Source organism: Coregonus clupeaformis, chromosome 20 (genome assembly GCF_020615455.1).
Source record: "Coregonus clupeaformis isolate EN_2021a chromosome 20, ASM2061545v1, whole genome shotgun sequence".
Lineage (NCBI taxonomy): Eukaryota > Metazoa > Chordata > Actinopteri > Salmoniformes > Salmonidae > Coregonus > Coregonus clupeaformis.
Window position 1 is genome coordinate 49,678,379 of NC_059211.1, and position 14,076 is coordinate 49,692,454.

General features: G+C 41.4%; 1 protein-coding gene across 1 annotated transcript; it reads right to left on the reverse strand.

Moving 5' to 3' along the window:
- Positions 1-5,344: 5,344 nt before the first annotated feature.
- Positions 5,345-13,551, reverse strand: LOC121533598 (tax1-binding protein 3). The gene is made up of 4 exons (XM_041839684.2): positions 13,325-13,551; positions 8,115-8,234; positions 7,700-7,777; positions 5,345-7,160 (listed from the first exon to the last, which is right to left on the reverse strand). Exons 1-4 carry the CDS (start codon positions 13,361-13,363, stop codon positions 7,026-7,028), a joined length of 372 nt encoding a protein of 123 aa, XP_041695618.1. The 5' UTR covers positions 13,364-13,551; the 3' UTR covers positions 5,345-7,025.
- Positions 13,552-14,076: the final 525 nt, after the last annotated feature.

A 14,076-nucleotide genomic window follows, 5' to 3' on the forward strand; every position in this document is an offset into this window, starting at 1 on the left:
TTCCCACCTGGACAAAAGGAACACCTACGTGAGAATGCTATTCATTGACTATAGCTCAGCGTTCAACACCATAGTGCCCTCAAAGCTCATCACTAAGCTAAGGACCCTGGGACTAAACACCTCCCTCTGCAACTGGATCCTGGACTTCCTGACGGGCCACCCCCAGGTGGTAAGGGTAGGTAACAACACATCTGCCACGCTGATCCTCAACACGGTGCCCCCTCAGGGGTGTGTGCTCAGTCCCCTCCTGTACTCCCTGTTCACCCATGACTGCATGGCCAGGCACGACTCCAACACCATCATTAAGTTTGCCGATGACACAACAGTGGTAGGCCTGATCACCGACAATGATGAGACAGTCTATAGGGAGGAGGTCAGAGACCTGGCTGTGTGGTGCCAGGATAACAACCTCTCCCTCAACGTGATCAAGACAAAGGATATGATTGTGGACTACAGGATCAGAAGGACTGAGCATGCCCCCATTCTCATCGACGGGGCTGTAGAAGAGCAGGTTGAGAGCTTCAAGTTCCTTGGTGTCCACATTACCAACAAACTATCATGGTCCAAACACACCAAGACAGTCCTAAAGAGGGCACAACAAAGGCTATTCCCCCTCAGGAGACTGAAAAGATTTGGCATGGGTCCTCAGATCCTCAAAAAGTTATACAGCTGCACCATCGAGAGCATCCTGACTGGTTGCATCACTGCCTGGTATGGCAACTGCTTGGCCTCCAACCGCAAGGCACTACAGATGGTAATGCGTACGGCCCAGTACATCACTGGGGCCAAGCTTCCTGCCATCCAGGACCTCTATACCAGGCAGCCCTAAATATTGTCAAAGACTCCAGCCACCCTAGTCATAGACTGTTCTCTCTGCTACCACATGGCAAGCAGTACCAGAGCGCCAAGTCTAGGTCCAAAAGGCTTCTTAACAGCTTCTACCCGCAAGCCATAAGACTCCTGAACAGCTAATCAAATGGCTACCCGGACTATTTGCATTGTCCCCCACCCCCTCTTTTACGCTGCTGCTACTCTCTGTTTATTATCTATGCATAGTCACTTTAACTATACCTACATGTACATATTACCTCAATTACCTTGACTAACCGGTGCCCCCCGCACATTGACTATGTACCGGTACCCCCTGTATATAGCCTCGCTACTGTTATTTTCTACTGTTATTTTACTGCTTTTATTTTTTACTTATCTATTGTTTACTTAACACTTGGTTAAGGGCTTGTAAGTAAGCATTTCACTGTAAGGTCTACACCTGTTGTATTCGGCGCATGTGACAAATACAATTATTTGATTTGATTTTGAATAAGACTGATTTATATTGTTGACAAAAACATTAACAACGGTAATCAACAGTGTTTTTTAAGGACAAACAGGAAGTGCATTGGACATCTTTGTTGTACCATGATAATTTGACATTTCTAGAAAACATCATCATAAGGAATGACTTGAAAATCCTTTACCCTCAGAACAAGCAGAGATTGGAAGCTATGGTTCCAGAATGAAAAATATATGCACTCACTAACTGTAAGTCGCTCTGGATAAGAGCATCTGCTAAATGACTAAAATGTAAATGTAAATGTTGCATGATCACATGATTCCAATCTGGTGTCTCCAAAGTGATGGGAGCAGATTGCATCACTATGGAAACACAATTACCCTGTCACAGCGTGGGAGGTTTGGACCATGTATGATCCACATTTAGCCAGATAATTATGCACTTCTCTGTAGAAAGTAAGGCATGTCATTTGCAGGATAGTGTGTGTGATGTGTGATGGCTCCATTGTCTTGCATGAAATCTGATTTGTTAATTAAATCAACGTGATTTTCTCAAGCGTGAAATGGTTGCTTGATCCAATGTAAATCAATGCAGATAAGGGAGAAAAATAAAATGATATCTTTGGCTATCTCAAAGCCAATGGATATTTATATTGACAAGAGACAAGTTTATTCGTAGAATATCAGTATAAATAGTTTCTCAATAAGCTTATTGTTTTGGCATAGTTTTGGTTTGAGTTTTCTACCTCAATGAAATGATTTCATCTACATGAACCACAACTACTCTACTACAGTATTATTAGGAAGGGTAGTACTGTATACAGTGAGGGAAAAAAGTATTTGATCCCCTGCTGATTTTGTACGTTTGCCCACTGACAAAGACATGATCAGTCTAAAATTTTAATGGTAGGTTTATTTGAACAGTGAGAGACAGAATAACAACAAAAAAATCCAGAAAAATGCATGTCAAAAATGTTATAAATTGATTTGCATTTTAATGAGGGAAATAAGTATTTGACCCCTCTGCAAAACATGACTTAGTACTTGGTGGCAAAACCCTTGTTGGCAATCACAGAGGTCAGACGTTTCTTGTAGTTGGCCACCAGGTTTGCACACATCTTAGGAGGGATTTTGTCCCACTCCTCTTTGCAGATCTTCTCCAAGTCATTAAGGTTTTGAGGCTGACGTTTGGCAACTCGAACCTTCAGCTCCCTCCACAGATTTTCTATGGGATTAAGGTCTGGAGACTGGCTAGTCCACTCCAGGACCTTAATGTGCTTCTTCTTGAGCCACTCCTTTGTTGCCTTGGCCGTGTGTTTTGGGTCATTGTCATGCTGGAATACCCATCCACGACCCATTTTCAATGCCCTGGCTGAGGGAAGGAGGTTCTCACCCAAGATTTGACGGTACATGGCCCCGTCCATTGTCCCTTTGATGCGGTGAAGTTGTCCTGTCCCCTTAGCAGAAAAACACCCCCAAAGCATAATGTTTCCACCTCCATGTTTGACGGTGGGGATGGGGTTCTTGGGGTCATAGGCAGCATTCCTCCTCCTCCAAACACGGCGAGTTGAGTTGATGCCAAAGACCTCGATTTTGGTCTCATCTGACCACAACACTTTCACCCAGTTCTCCTCTGAATAATTTTGATGGTCATTGGCAAACTTCAGACAGGCCTGTATATGTGCTTTCTTGAGCAGGGGGATCTTGCGGGTGCTGCAGGATTTCAGTCCTTCACGGCGTAGTGTGTTACCAATTGTTTTCTTGGTGACTATGGTCCCAGCTGCCTTAAGATCATTGACAAGATCCTCCTGTGTAGTTCTGGGCTAATTCCTCACCGTTCTCATGATCATTGCAACTCCACGAGGTGAGATCTTGCAAGGAGCCCCAGGCCGAGGGAGATTGACAGTTATTTTGTGTTTCTTCCATTTGCGAATAATCACACCAACTGTTGTCACCTTCTCACCAAGCTGCTTGGCGATGGTCTTGTAGCCCATTCCAGCCTTGTGTAGGTCTACAATCTTGTCCCTGACATCCTTGGAGAGCTCTTTGGTCTTGGCCATGGTGGACAGTTTGGAATCTGATTGATTGCTTCTGTGGACAGGTGTCTTTAATGCAGGTAACAAGCTGAGATTAGGAGCACTCCCTTTAAGTGTGCTCCTAATCTCAGCTCGTTACCTGTATAAAAGACACCTGGGAGCCAGAAATCTTTCTGATTGAGAGGGGGTCAAATACTTATTTCCCTCATTAAAATGCAAATCAATTTATAACATTTTTGACATGCGTTTTTCTGGATTTTTTGGTTGTTGTTCTGTCTCTCACTGTTCAAATAAACCTACCATTAAAATTATAGACTGATCATTTCTCTGTCAGTGGGCAAACGTACAAAATCAGCAGTGGATCAAATACTTTTTTCCCTCACTGTATCTCTTGAGATGGAGGTGGTGATTATCTCGTTAAATCCAGTTACCTAGCAACAAGCAAACAAGAAATCTGTGGTCAACCACATCCACTGTAGCCCCACATAATATTTCCCTGCAGCCTTTAGGCAAGTGGAATGGAGCATGCTTCCTTCTGCATTAGACCCCCCAAAAAAGTCAGTCCCAAAGAGACAAACAATACTCTTACTGATGCCTTCATGTCAACAGACTCACTCTCTCTCTCTCATACACAGAGAAACACACACACACACACACAATGTGTGCTGCGCGCGCACAGTTTCCTCATAAATTATTTCTCAAAAGATTTTAGCTAGCATCTCACTGAATCGACCCCCTCCAGCCCCCCCCCAAAAAAAACTCTCACCTGACCTGGTACAGCGACCAGTATAGACCCATGATGGGACCACATCATTAGCATGACAATTAGTAAGGGAAAAATAGTGCCATGTCTGCATCTTTGTTAATGACAGTCATGAATAAAAAGATGCTGAATTGGATAAAAGATGATGTTGTGATGCAGGGATGTGCTGCTATTCTTAGAGGGAAGAAATGAGGGAGAGGATGGACCTGGCTGCTCTAGGCGGTGCATCAGGTGTTGCTGCAACACCTGCAGTTAAAAGGGGAATGTTTGTTTTTAGCGGCAATATTAATCCTTAAGAGTTGATTGACACACCCGTGAAAAAATTATCCCCATCAGAATCCGTCTGTTTAAGCTAGATATCAGTTTTTTTGTAAGGGCTGCGTCTCAATCCACCGCATCCGCGTATGTCGGCCTTCCACATTTGTGATGGAAAGTGGCAGAGCTACAGCGCTGTTTGTCAGATATCCAAAAAATCGGTCTTCTCACGAACACGTCTGTAGTGTCAGAACAGTTTGGCCTAGAAACTAATATGACCACTCTATGGCAAGATGAGACACACGATCATGATGGTGTCATGGGACTCGATGGTGCCACAAGTGTCAAGGGACTCCTCTGAAGGTAACCCGGTATCAGTTTAAAAAATGAATGGAAGTATGGAAGTAGTTTTGTGCCAACAAAAAAAAAGGGGTTCAAATGTGTCCAAAAAACTAAAATATTAGATAAAACTTATATCTCTTAGATATAGGACAGAGACTTCAAAACCCTATTCCTTATGATTAAATGTTTGACTGTCTTTTGCCATTTATAAATGTGTTATTCAATGCGTTTCTATTGATTACTATGCTACATACAATGGTGGATGACGGGTGGTGGTAAGCTGTGCAACTTCCCACACACACCATGAATCTATGCACACACCAAGATGTTCCAATTGCTTCAAATCTAACATTCACACTTATGCTCACTAACACCATTTAATTAGCAGCTGTGGATCTGTGAAGAACAGCTGCTCTTCATGGTTTCAGCTGATGTTGGTTTATTCTTTCACAAAAACAGGGATATTTCTTCTAACATACAGCGCACACTGAGAAGGTAATATCCCTGCTCATGTCTTATAACCAAATATTATATTTTTCTCTATCACCCTATGGGACCTATGGGTGACAGTCTATGGGTGACAGTCTATAGGTGACAACTGCTAATTTTGTAAAGCGCCTGACAAACACATAATACCGCAAAAAAGAAAGCAATATTTCAGTTCAATTTGATTTATGTTAAAGAACATTCGGAAAGTGTCCAGTATACAATCATTTGCCAAAATAGTAATATCAAAGGTTTTCGTCATATACTTGGAGTAATTATAGAAAATGTTCATGCAAGGCTACATTTATCAAAAGGTTGGGCAGGCTTTTAAAGTGTTTATTCTTTACAAAGTTGTGTGTAGACTAAGTTATGTCACTCTGCCAACAATACAGTATATCATGATAATCTCCCAATTCAAAGAATTCTAACAAAAACAAAACCATACAAAATATTTCATTAGTAGAACATACTAGGACGTGTATGTATATTAGGTACCATTGTAATCCACATTACAATATCACTTTACCTTTGATCCATTTGAATAGGAATTGATAAGATTGGATTAAATCAGTGAGGCATCGCTGTGTAAAACATGGCTGAGGCAGTGATAAATGCAATATCGTTGAACAATATAGGAATGGAAAACAGCGTGAATACAAAAACCCTATTGGCGCCATCACGTTTTAGCGGTACAATCACTAGAGTCTAATTTAAGGCTGTGCGTATTCAAACGTCTCTTTCATTTAATTTGATCCTTCAACGTTGGTCCAGCATGCAACTAAAGTGTATTAGCTGTCTGACATCAACCAGCAAGCGACCTAATTAACAATCCAACATGCCACTTTCTCTATATGAACCTGAGAAAGAAGGCACTTAAAATTGACTATACTCTTGCCTTGATTTCCAGGCAATGATGGCAACACCAGATTAATTATACCCAGATGGTTGAGAATGAGACGTAACTGTCTTCCTGCTACACTACCTACAAAAGTCCAATCCTCAAATCAATATTACAGTATTTGGTAGACAAGTACAATTAGTGTATAATGAAATATAAAGTATGCAGTTTGGCTGCGCTTGTTAGTTTGGTAGATGCACTGCATGGATAAAGATACCAAAATATATAATCCAAGCCCAATTCCCCCAACACAAAGCAGTGTTAAGCACTAAGTGTTACATTGTTATTAATGCCATACATTAAACTCAAACATAATAATTCATATAAGCAGGAAGCCTCTATGGAATACATACAAATTACTGTAGCAGATAAATGCTATGTGCTTTGTCTGCATGTGTTTGCAAAGCAACCTCTTTCAATCTACAGTTTCTTGGCACTGTTTTCCTTTGGCTTGTAAAGACGTTGACTTGAAAACATAAAATGACAGATCATAAACTGTAATGAAATGTACTAATTACTTAATAAGTCATGCTCATGTCAGCTAGTAAAAGCATTAATGATCCCAATAACTAGCACCATATTGATTCTATAGCGATGTTATTAAAGGGTTGTACCATGTTTGAATTGGGAAAATGTGAGTAGGACTGTAATCAATTCCATTTCAACTCCATCAATTCAGGAAGTGAAAAATCCTTGTAGGAAAATAAATGGCAATTTTCTATTCTTGAATAGCATTTTCTTTCTACCTCATACATTGACAGAATTTATATGGAATTCACCCCAACCTTACAGTATGCGAGAAAAGCTTTGGAATACTGTGCTCTCGGTCACTGGCATTGTCTTACGTCAGATAGCAAACTCCTTCTGCACGAAAGGACTAGCGTTGCATAGGAGGGACGCCAACTGTCGAAAGACAATGAGGTCACCAAGCCGCTGCTACTGTTTGGAGTCATTACATCATAGAATGTCTGACAGCCTGCTCCAGTGATTTCCTGGTCACCAGTAGCCGCACGACATCTTCGTTCTTCTTTGTCAGCCGTTTGCGTGCCTGATCGTGTGTCACCATGGTCATATCCCATCCATTCACCTGGTGGAGAGAGACATCAATAATTATAATATTCTGATAAAGGTCTTCTTTACAGTAGTTATTATTCCTGATGTGAGGTAAGTATAATATCAGGATTGAATAGTGTACTGGTCTTTTACAGTCACTAGGCAAAGTCCAATCACAACTGAAACTGAGTAAATGTTGCCACCTTGTGGAAATTCATCAATAAAGTAAAAGGTAATCTTAGTTAAAGGTAGATTCAGTGATATGACATAGATGCAGAAAGTAAACAGCATAGTGGGTACATTTCCGCAACAACTAAGAGTGTTGAAGTGTGAGGCTTAACTTCTCAGCTGTTTTGGTGCCCTGGCTACCACGCTGTAACAGCGTGAATCGAACCCATGCACATGCGCAGATACTGTGTGAGAGCGAAGTATTGCATCTTGCTCACCTCAATATCTGCGGTGCTGCTCGTGGTCAAATGTATGTTTATGTAGTTTGTCCACGAGAGACTAGGTAAAAGTAAATGTATCTTGAGGCCAAAAGTTTGAAACATCTACAAATATTTAAAAGTTTACCTGCATTACTTTGTCTCCCATCATCAAGCCTGCAACTTCTGCTGGTCCCTCTGGTGTCACCCGTGTCACATAGATGCCCTGTGATCACACAGACACACAGATACAACACAGAAAAACATAAAAACTGCAAAAGAGAAATATATATGAAAATAGATATGAAAGTATATGCATCTACATATAAAATATATTAACTATCATCAATTCTATATAAACTGGTTTGATGATAGAACTATAAAATGTCACTATTTGAGTAATATATGCTATTGTATGAGATGAGCTATCTGGGTCTGCAGTGTTGCTACCTGAGGCTACAGTTGATCAGTTCAGACCTGCCTCTCTGATGTTAATGGCATTTTGCCAGAACTGAGCTCACTGAGAACTGACAGGGAGAGTATTTTTCATCTTTTACCCGTACCTTGTCTGACTTGTCTTCAGAGAAGGGGTTCTGGCCAGGGTCTTGGTCTATTCCTCCTCCAATGCTGAAACCCAGGATTAAGTGTTCACCCTGGCGGAGTTTGCGGATCTCTATCCGTTGCTGTAAAACACATGAAAATTGGTCGTTGAGCTTGGAGAGGAAAGAATTCATAACTTCAACAACCACCAAGTATTTGTTCGTATTCCCATTCTACCATTGCAATAATAAAAATGTGGTAAATGAATAGAATGTAAAATTGATTGGTGAGCACTGTGTTCCCTTTAAGAATGTAGAACACTACGGTTATGAATCGGCTGTAGTTCCCCAAAGGAACAAAGAGAATCCCACTGTTGTGTGATGTCGAGTGACCGACTGAAAGGGAAACCCTCTGCCCCAACTGACTGGAGACACAGATCTTTTCTCAGTCTAGCTATCCCCATGGTCCTCAGACAGCTGCCCTCTCATTAGAGCAGATGGAGGATTCTGGCACATCCAGCTCACTGCTCTTTACAGCACAAAGCCAGTCTGTGTGATGGTGAATAATAGGAGCCTCAGTAGTGTGGTTCATAGTGTCAGTGGTTCAAAGTTCTTCAAACCACTGCACTCAGTGGTCAACATGGTCAACAATCGATCAGTGCATCTGAAGTTCTTGGTGACGAGAACATGGAAACCCTCATGGAAATGTATAACGCAGGCTGATCATACTAATGGAAAGATCAACCCAAAGTATCTGTGTAACCCATTGTTCACATGACTGACACCAGATTTGTCAAATATAAAGATCAACCAGAAAACAGCAGCATACTATGGCATTCAACTTATAGAGTGTGTGGAAGATAGCTGTTGCATAAGAGTGGGCAACACATACTAAATCATGCAACTAAATAAGATTGGTGTGTGTAGCCTGTGTCATACTGTAATCAAATAGAATGTAAATAGCTAAAATACATAATTATGTCACTAGGCTACTAGGCAATTACTCCATGACTCATATTTCTCGCTGATGTTAGGAATAAACAGTGTTGCGAGGCATCCCATTGAAAGCATCCTGACTGGTTGTATCACCGTCTGCTATGGCAACTGCACCACTCCCGACCAGAAGGCCCTACAGAGGGTGGTGCGGACGGCCCAGCGCGTCACTAGTGGTGAGCTCCCAGCCAACCAGGGCTTACATGCCAGGCGGTGTCTGAGAAAGGCCAGACAAATTGCCAAAGACTCCAGCTACCCGAGACATGGACTGTTCTCCATACTCCCGTCCTGCAGACGGTACTGGTGCATCAAGGCTCAGACCAACAGACTCCTAAACAGCTTCTATCCCCTGGCCATAAAACTGTTAAATGGCTAACTACTACTGCTCCCCCTCACACCTAAGCTGCTGCAAAAAGTATTATTGATTGCCATTACCATTAGTACCTATCCATTGTATCCTGCTGCTGGTCACTTTTACTCCTGTTCACATATATATACACTGAGTATACAAAACATTAAGAATACCTGCTCTTTCCATTACATAGACTGAACAGGTGAATCCAGGTGAAAGCTATGATCCTTTATTGATGTCACTTGTTAAATCCACTTCACATCAGTGTAGATGAAGGGAAGGAGACAGGTTGGATAATGATTTTTAAGCCTTGAGACAATTGAGACATGGATTGTGTATGTGTGCCATTCAGAGGGTGAACGGGCAAGACAAAATATTGAAGTGCCTTTGAACGGGGTATGGTAGTGGTGCCAGTCGCATCGGTTTGTGTCAACAACTGTAACGCTGCTGGGTTTTTCACGCTCAGTTTCCTGTGTGTATCAAGAATGGTCCACCACCCAAAGGACATCCAGCCAACTTGACAACTGTGGGAAGCATTGGAGTCAACATGGGCCAGCATCCCTGTGGAACACTTTCGACACCTTGTACAGTCCATGCCCAGACGAACTGAGGCTGTTCTGAAGGCAAAGGTGTGTGTGTGTGTGTGGGGGGGTGCAACTCAATATTAGGAAGGTGTTGGTATACTCAGTGTACTACCACTGGTATATTACTATAAGTATTTTATATATTCCTGCTACCAGTCACTTGTCAGCCCTGTTTACATGCCTATCATGCCTACACTGACTCACACTAACACCCTCACACATAGATACACACCCACCCACCCACCACGTATGCTTCTGCACTACTGTTTACTATTATTATTATTATTATTATTATTTATCCTGCTACCAGTCACTTTCTCCTAATCACCCGCCTACATGCACATACTGTGAGGTCCAAAAGTATTGGGACAGTGAAATTTTTTGTTGCTTTGACTCTGTACTCCAGCACTTTGTATTTGAAATGATACAATGACTAAAGTGCAGGTTAAAGTGCAAACTGTTAATTTGAGGGTGTTTTCATCCATATCAGGTGAACCGTTTAGAATTTACAGCACTTTTTGTACATAGTCCCCCCCCATTTTAGGGGACCAAAAGTATTGGGCCCAATTCACTTATATTTGTATTAAAGTAGTAAAAAGTTAAGTATTTGTCCCATATTCATAGCATGCAATGACTACATCAAGATTGTGACTCAACACATTTGTTGGACGCATTGCTGTTTGTTTTGGTTGTGTTTCAGATTATTTTCTGCCCAACAGAAATGAATGGTAAATATAATATATATATATATATATATATATATATATATATATATATATATATATATATATACTACCGTTCAAAAGTTTGGGGTCACTTAGAAATGTCCTTGTTTACTAAAGAAAAGCAATTTTTTTGTCCATTAAAATAACATCAAATTGATCAGAAATACAGTGTAGACACTGTTAATGTTGTAAATGGCTATTGTAGCTGGAAACGGCTGATTCTTTATGGAATATCTACATAGGCGTACATTGGCCCATTATCAGCAACCATCAGTCCTGTGTTCCAATGGCACGTTGTGTTTGCTAATCCAAGTTTATCAATTTAAAAGGCTAATTGATCATTAGAAAACCCTTTTGCAACTATGTTAGCACAGCTGAAACTGTTGTGCTGATTAAAGAAGCAATAAAACTGGCATTCTTGAGACTAGTTGAGTATCTGGAGCATCAGCAATTGTGGGTTTGATTACAGGCTCAAAATCGCCAGAAACAAATAACTTTCTTCTAAAACTCGTCAGTCTATTCTTGTTCTGAGAAATGAAGGCTATTCCATGCGAGAAATTGCCAAGAAACTGAAGATCTCGTACAACGCTGTGTACTACTCCCTTCACAGAACAGCACAAACTGGCTCTAACCAGAATAGAAAGAGGAGTGGGAGGCCCCGGTGCACAACTGAGCAAGAGGACAAATACATTAGAGTGTCTAGTTTGAGAAACAGACGCCTCACAGGTCCTCAACTGGCAGCTTCATTAAATAGTACCCGCAAAACACCGGTCTCAACGTCAACAGTGAAGAGGTGACTCCGGGATGCTGACCTTCTATGCAGAGTTGCAAAGAAAAAGCCATATCTCAGACTGGCCAATAAAAAGAAAAGATTAAGATGGGCAAAATAACACAGACACTGGACAGAGGAAGATTGGAAAAAAGTGTTATGGACAGACAAATCGAAGTTTGAGGTGTTCGGATCACAAAGAAGAACATTTGTGAGACGCAGACCAAATGAAAAGATGCTGGAGGAGTGCTTGATGCCATCTGTCAAGCATGGTGGAGGCAATGTGATGGTCTGGGGGTGCTTTGGTGGTGGTAAAGTGGGAGATTTGTACAGGGTAAAAGGGATCTTAAAGAAGGAAGGCTATCACTCCATTTTGCAACGCCATGCCATACATACCCTGTGGGCGGCGCTTGATTGGTGGTCCTCTGTAGCTCAGCTGGTAGAGCACGGCGCTTGTAACGCCAAGGTAGTGGGTTCGATCCCCGGGACCACACGTACACAAAACACGCATGACTGTAAGTCGCTTTGGATAAAGCGTCTGCTAAATGGCATATTATTATTATTATATTATTATTATATATTATTATATTACTGGAGCCAATTTCCTCCTAAAACAGGATAATGACCCAAAGCACAGCTCCAAACTTTGCAATAAATATTTAGGGAAGAAGCAGTCAGCTGGTATTCTGTCTATAATGGAGTGGCCAGCACAGTCACCGGATCTCAACCCTATTGAGCTGTTGTGGGAGCAGCTTGACCGTATGGTACATAAGAAGTAACCATCAAGCCAAGCCAATCCAACTTGTGGGAGGTGCTTCAGGAAGCATGGGGTGAAATATCTTCAGATTACCTCAACATGTTTTATTAAATATACTATTTTGATATTGATTACTGCATTGTTGGGTAGATCTTGCAAGTTAAGCATTTCACTGTACTTATGCATGTGGCCTTTCATGAATGACACAGTATTGAACAAGTCACTTCAATGGCTGTGTCAGTAGAGTAGGCCAGGGGTACTCAAGTACAATTTTTTCCTGCAATTCTTTGCATTCTTCCATGTCTTATTTGTGTTTATATGATAACAGGGGTTGAAGCCCAACCGAGTAAAAAAACGACCTGCACTCCGTATTGACCCCGTTCTGGGTCTGGAACCAGTCCGCCAGTTGTGTATGGGAGGAGTAGACTTGTACCCAAGTTGTCTCAGGTAGGTTGGTGACGCCTTTCTCTGAAACGCTTCACTTTCATCCATGTAGCATAGCGAACAAGTTGGCTAATGCTAGCTGCTATCCATAATGCAGAGATGCTCCTAAATAAATAAAAGGTTGCCAAGACAGAACAGTGTAACATTAGCTAGCTAGGTAGATTAATTTACTGTAGGTTAATACTAGATTGCGCATATGAAAATGAAATACATAACGTTAGCCCATTAAATGAAATGCTCCTAAACTGTTAGCAAGATAGCAACAGCAGTTAATTCAATTTGAAAGAAAGAAGACTGACAACAAACAGAGAAAGGAGTAAAACGTAACGTTATATAGGTAGTTGGATTATCGAACAGCAATGTTTCGAACATGTTTTGCTGGGTAAATTCGCAAAGTTACATTGTCAAGAGTAGAAGCAAGCAAGCAAGCATGAACACAATGTCACATTCACGATTGTAAACAGTAATACTACAATGTGAAACCGACATTTTTTGACTAAATACTTTAGGTACATTTTTATAGTTTGCATCGAGGCACTGCTTGAAGGATTTTAGGCCTGGACAATGGATGCCATAGCTATTGAATGAAGAGTATCGTTCCAAAACTTACCACAACAGCAGTAACTGGTTGTCCTGGGATGAAAGACATTGTTTCAGACTGGTCAGACACTTTTGTGTTTCTCCCTGGTTGCAAATAACTCAACGGTCTAAAGTAGTTTTTGCTCCTTTCATGAAATCATACAGTATTCGAAGCAACTTGCTAAGCGTGAGGAACAACTAGCAAATGATTCCTGGCAGGGTTGGTGATGTCATACCGCCTTCTGTGGTTAGTCATCATGGATCCTGTAATGTCCTGGGACAAGGTTGGGTGTATCCCAGAAAAGGGTTAGGCAGGCCCGTTACAGTATTTCTCTTTGTTTGTATGATAGGCCTACTACCTGCCAATTAAGAAAAAACATATTCTGTCAAGAGCTTTACTGAATGCCCACTACTTTATAAGGTCTTAATTTAATTGGCAACTGGAAAACTCATGTCATGGAGGATTCATCACCACTAGAATAAATGGTGGTCCTTCTCACAGAATGCTGCTTTGTGTTTGAGTTTGACAGGAGATGCATCTCAAGTTAACTGCTTAAAATCAATGGCCCCTTCACCTTTTCTCCTGTTCCCAAGTTCGCAAAATTACTCCGGTGCAGCTTTGGGCCACATACTTTGTGTTTTTCTGGACCATATGCCTGGGTCAAATACTGCATCACCATCAGATTAAAAAAGAGCGGCCCAGATCTGGCACACACTCTGTAAAATGTTTAATTCTAAAAGGTGTGGCCCAGATCTGGGACATATAGTTCCAAACGATTGTAA

Bases quoted from the DNA above. Each gene is read 5' to 3' on its own strand.
- LOC121533598 (XM_041839684.2), bottom strand. From the start codon at position 13,363: ATGTCTTTCATCCCAGGACAACCAGTTACTGCTGTTGTG. The intron at 8,235-13,324 runs GTAAGTTTTGGA...TGTGTTTTACAG, and splicing joins AACCAGTTACTGCTGTTGTG to CAACGGATAGAGATCCGCAA. The intron at 7,161-7,699 runs GTAAACTTTTAA...TCTCTCCACCAG, and splicing joins TGGGAGACAAAGTAATGCAG to GTGAATGGATGGGATATGAC.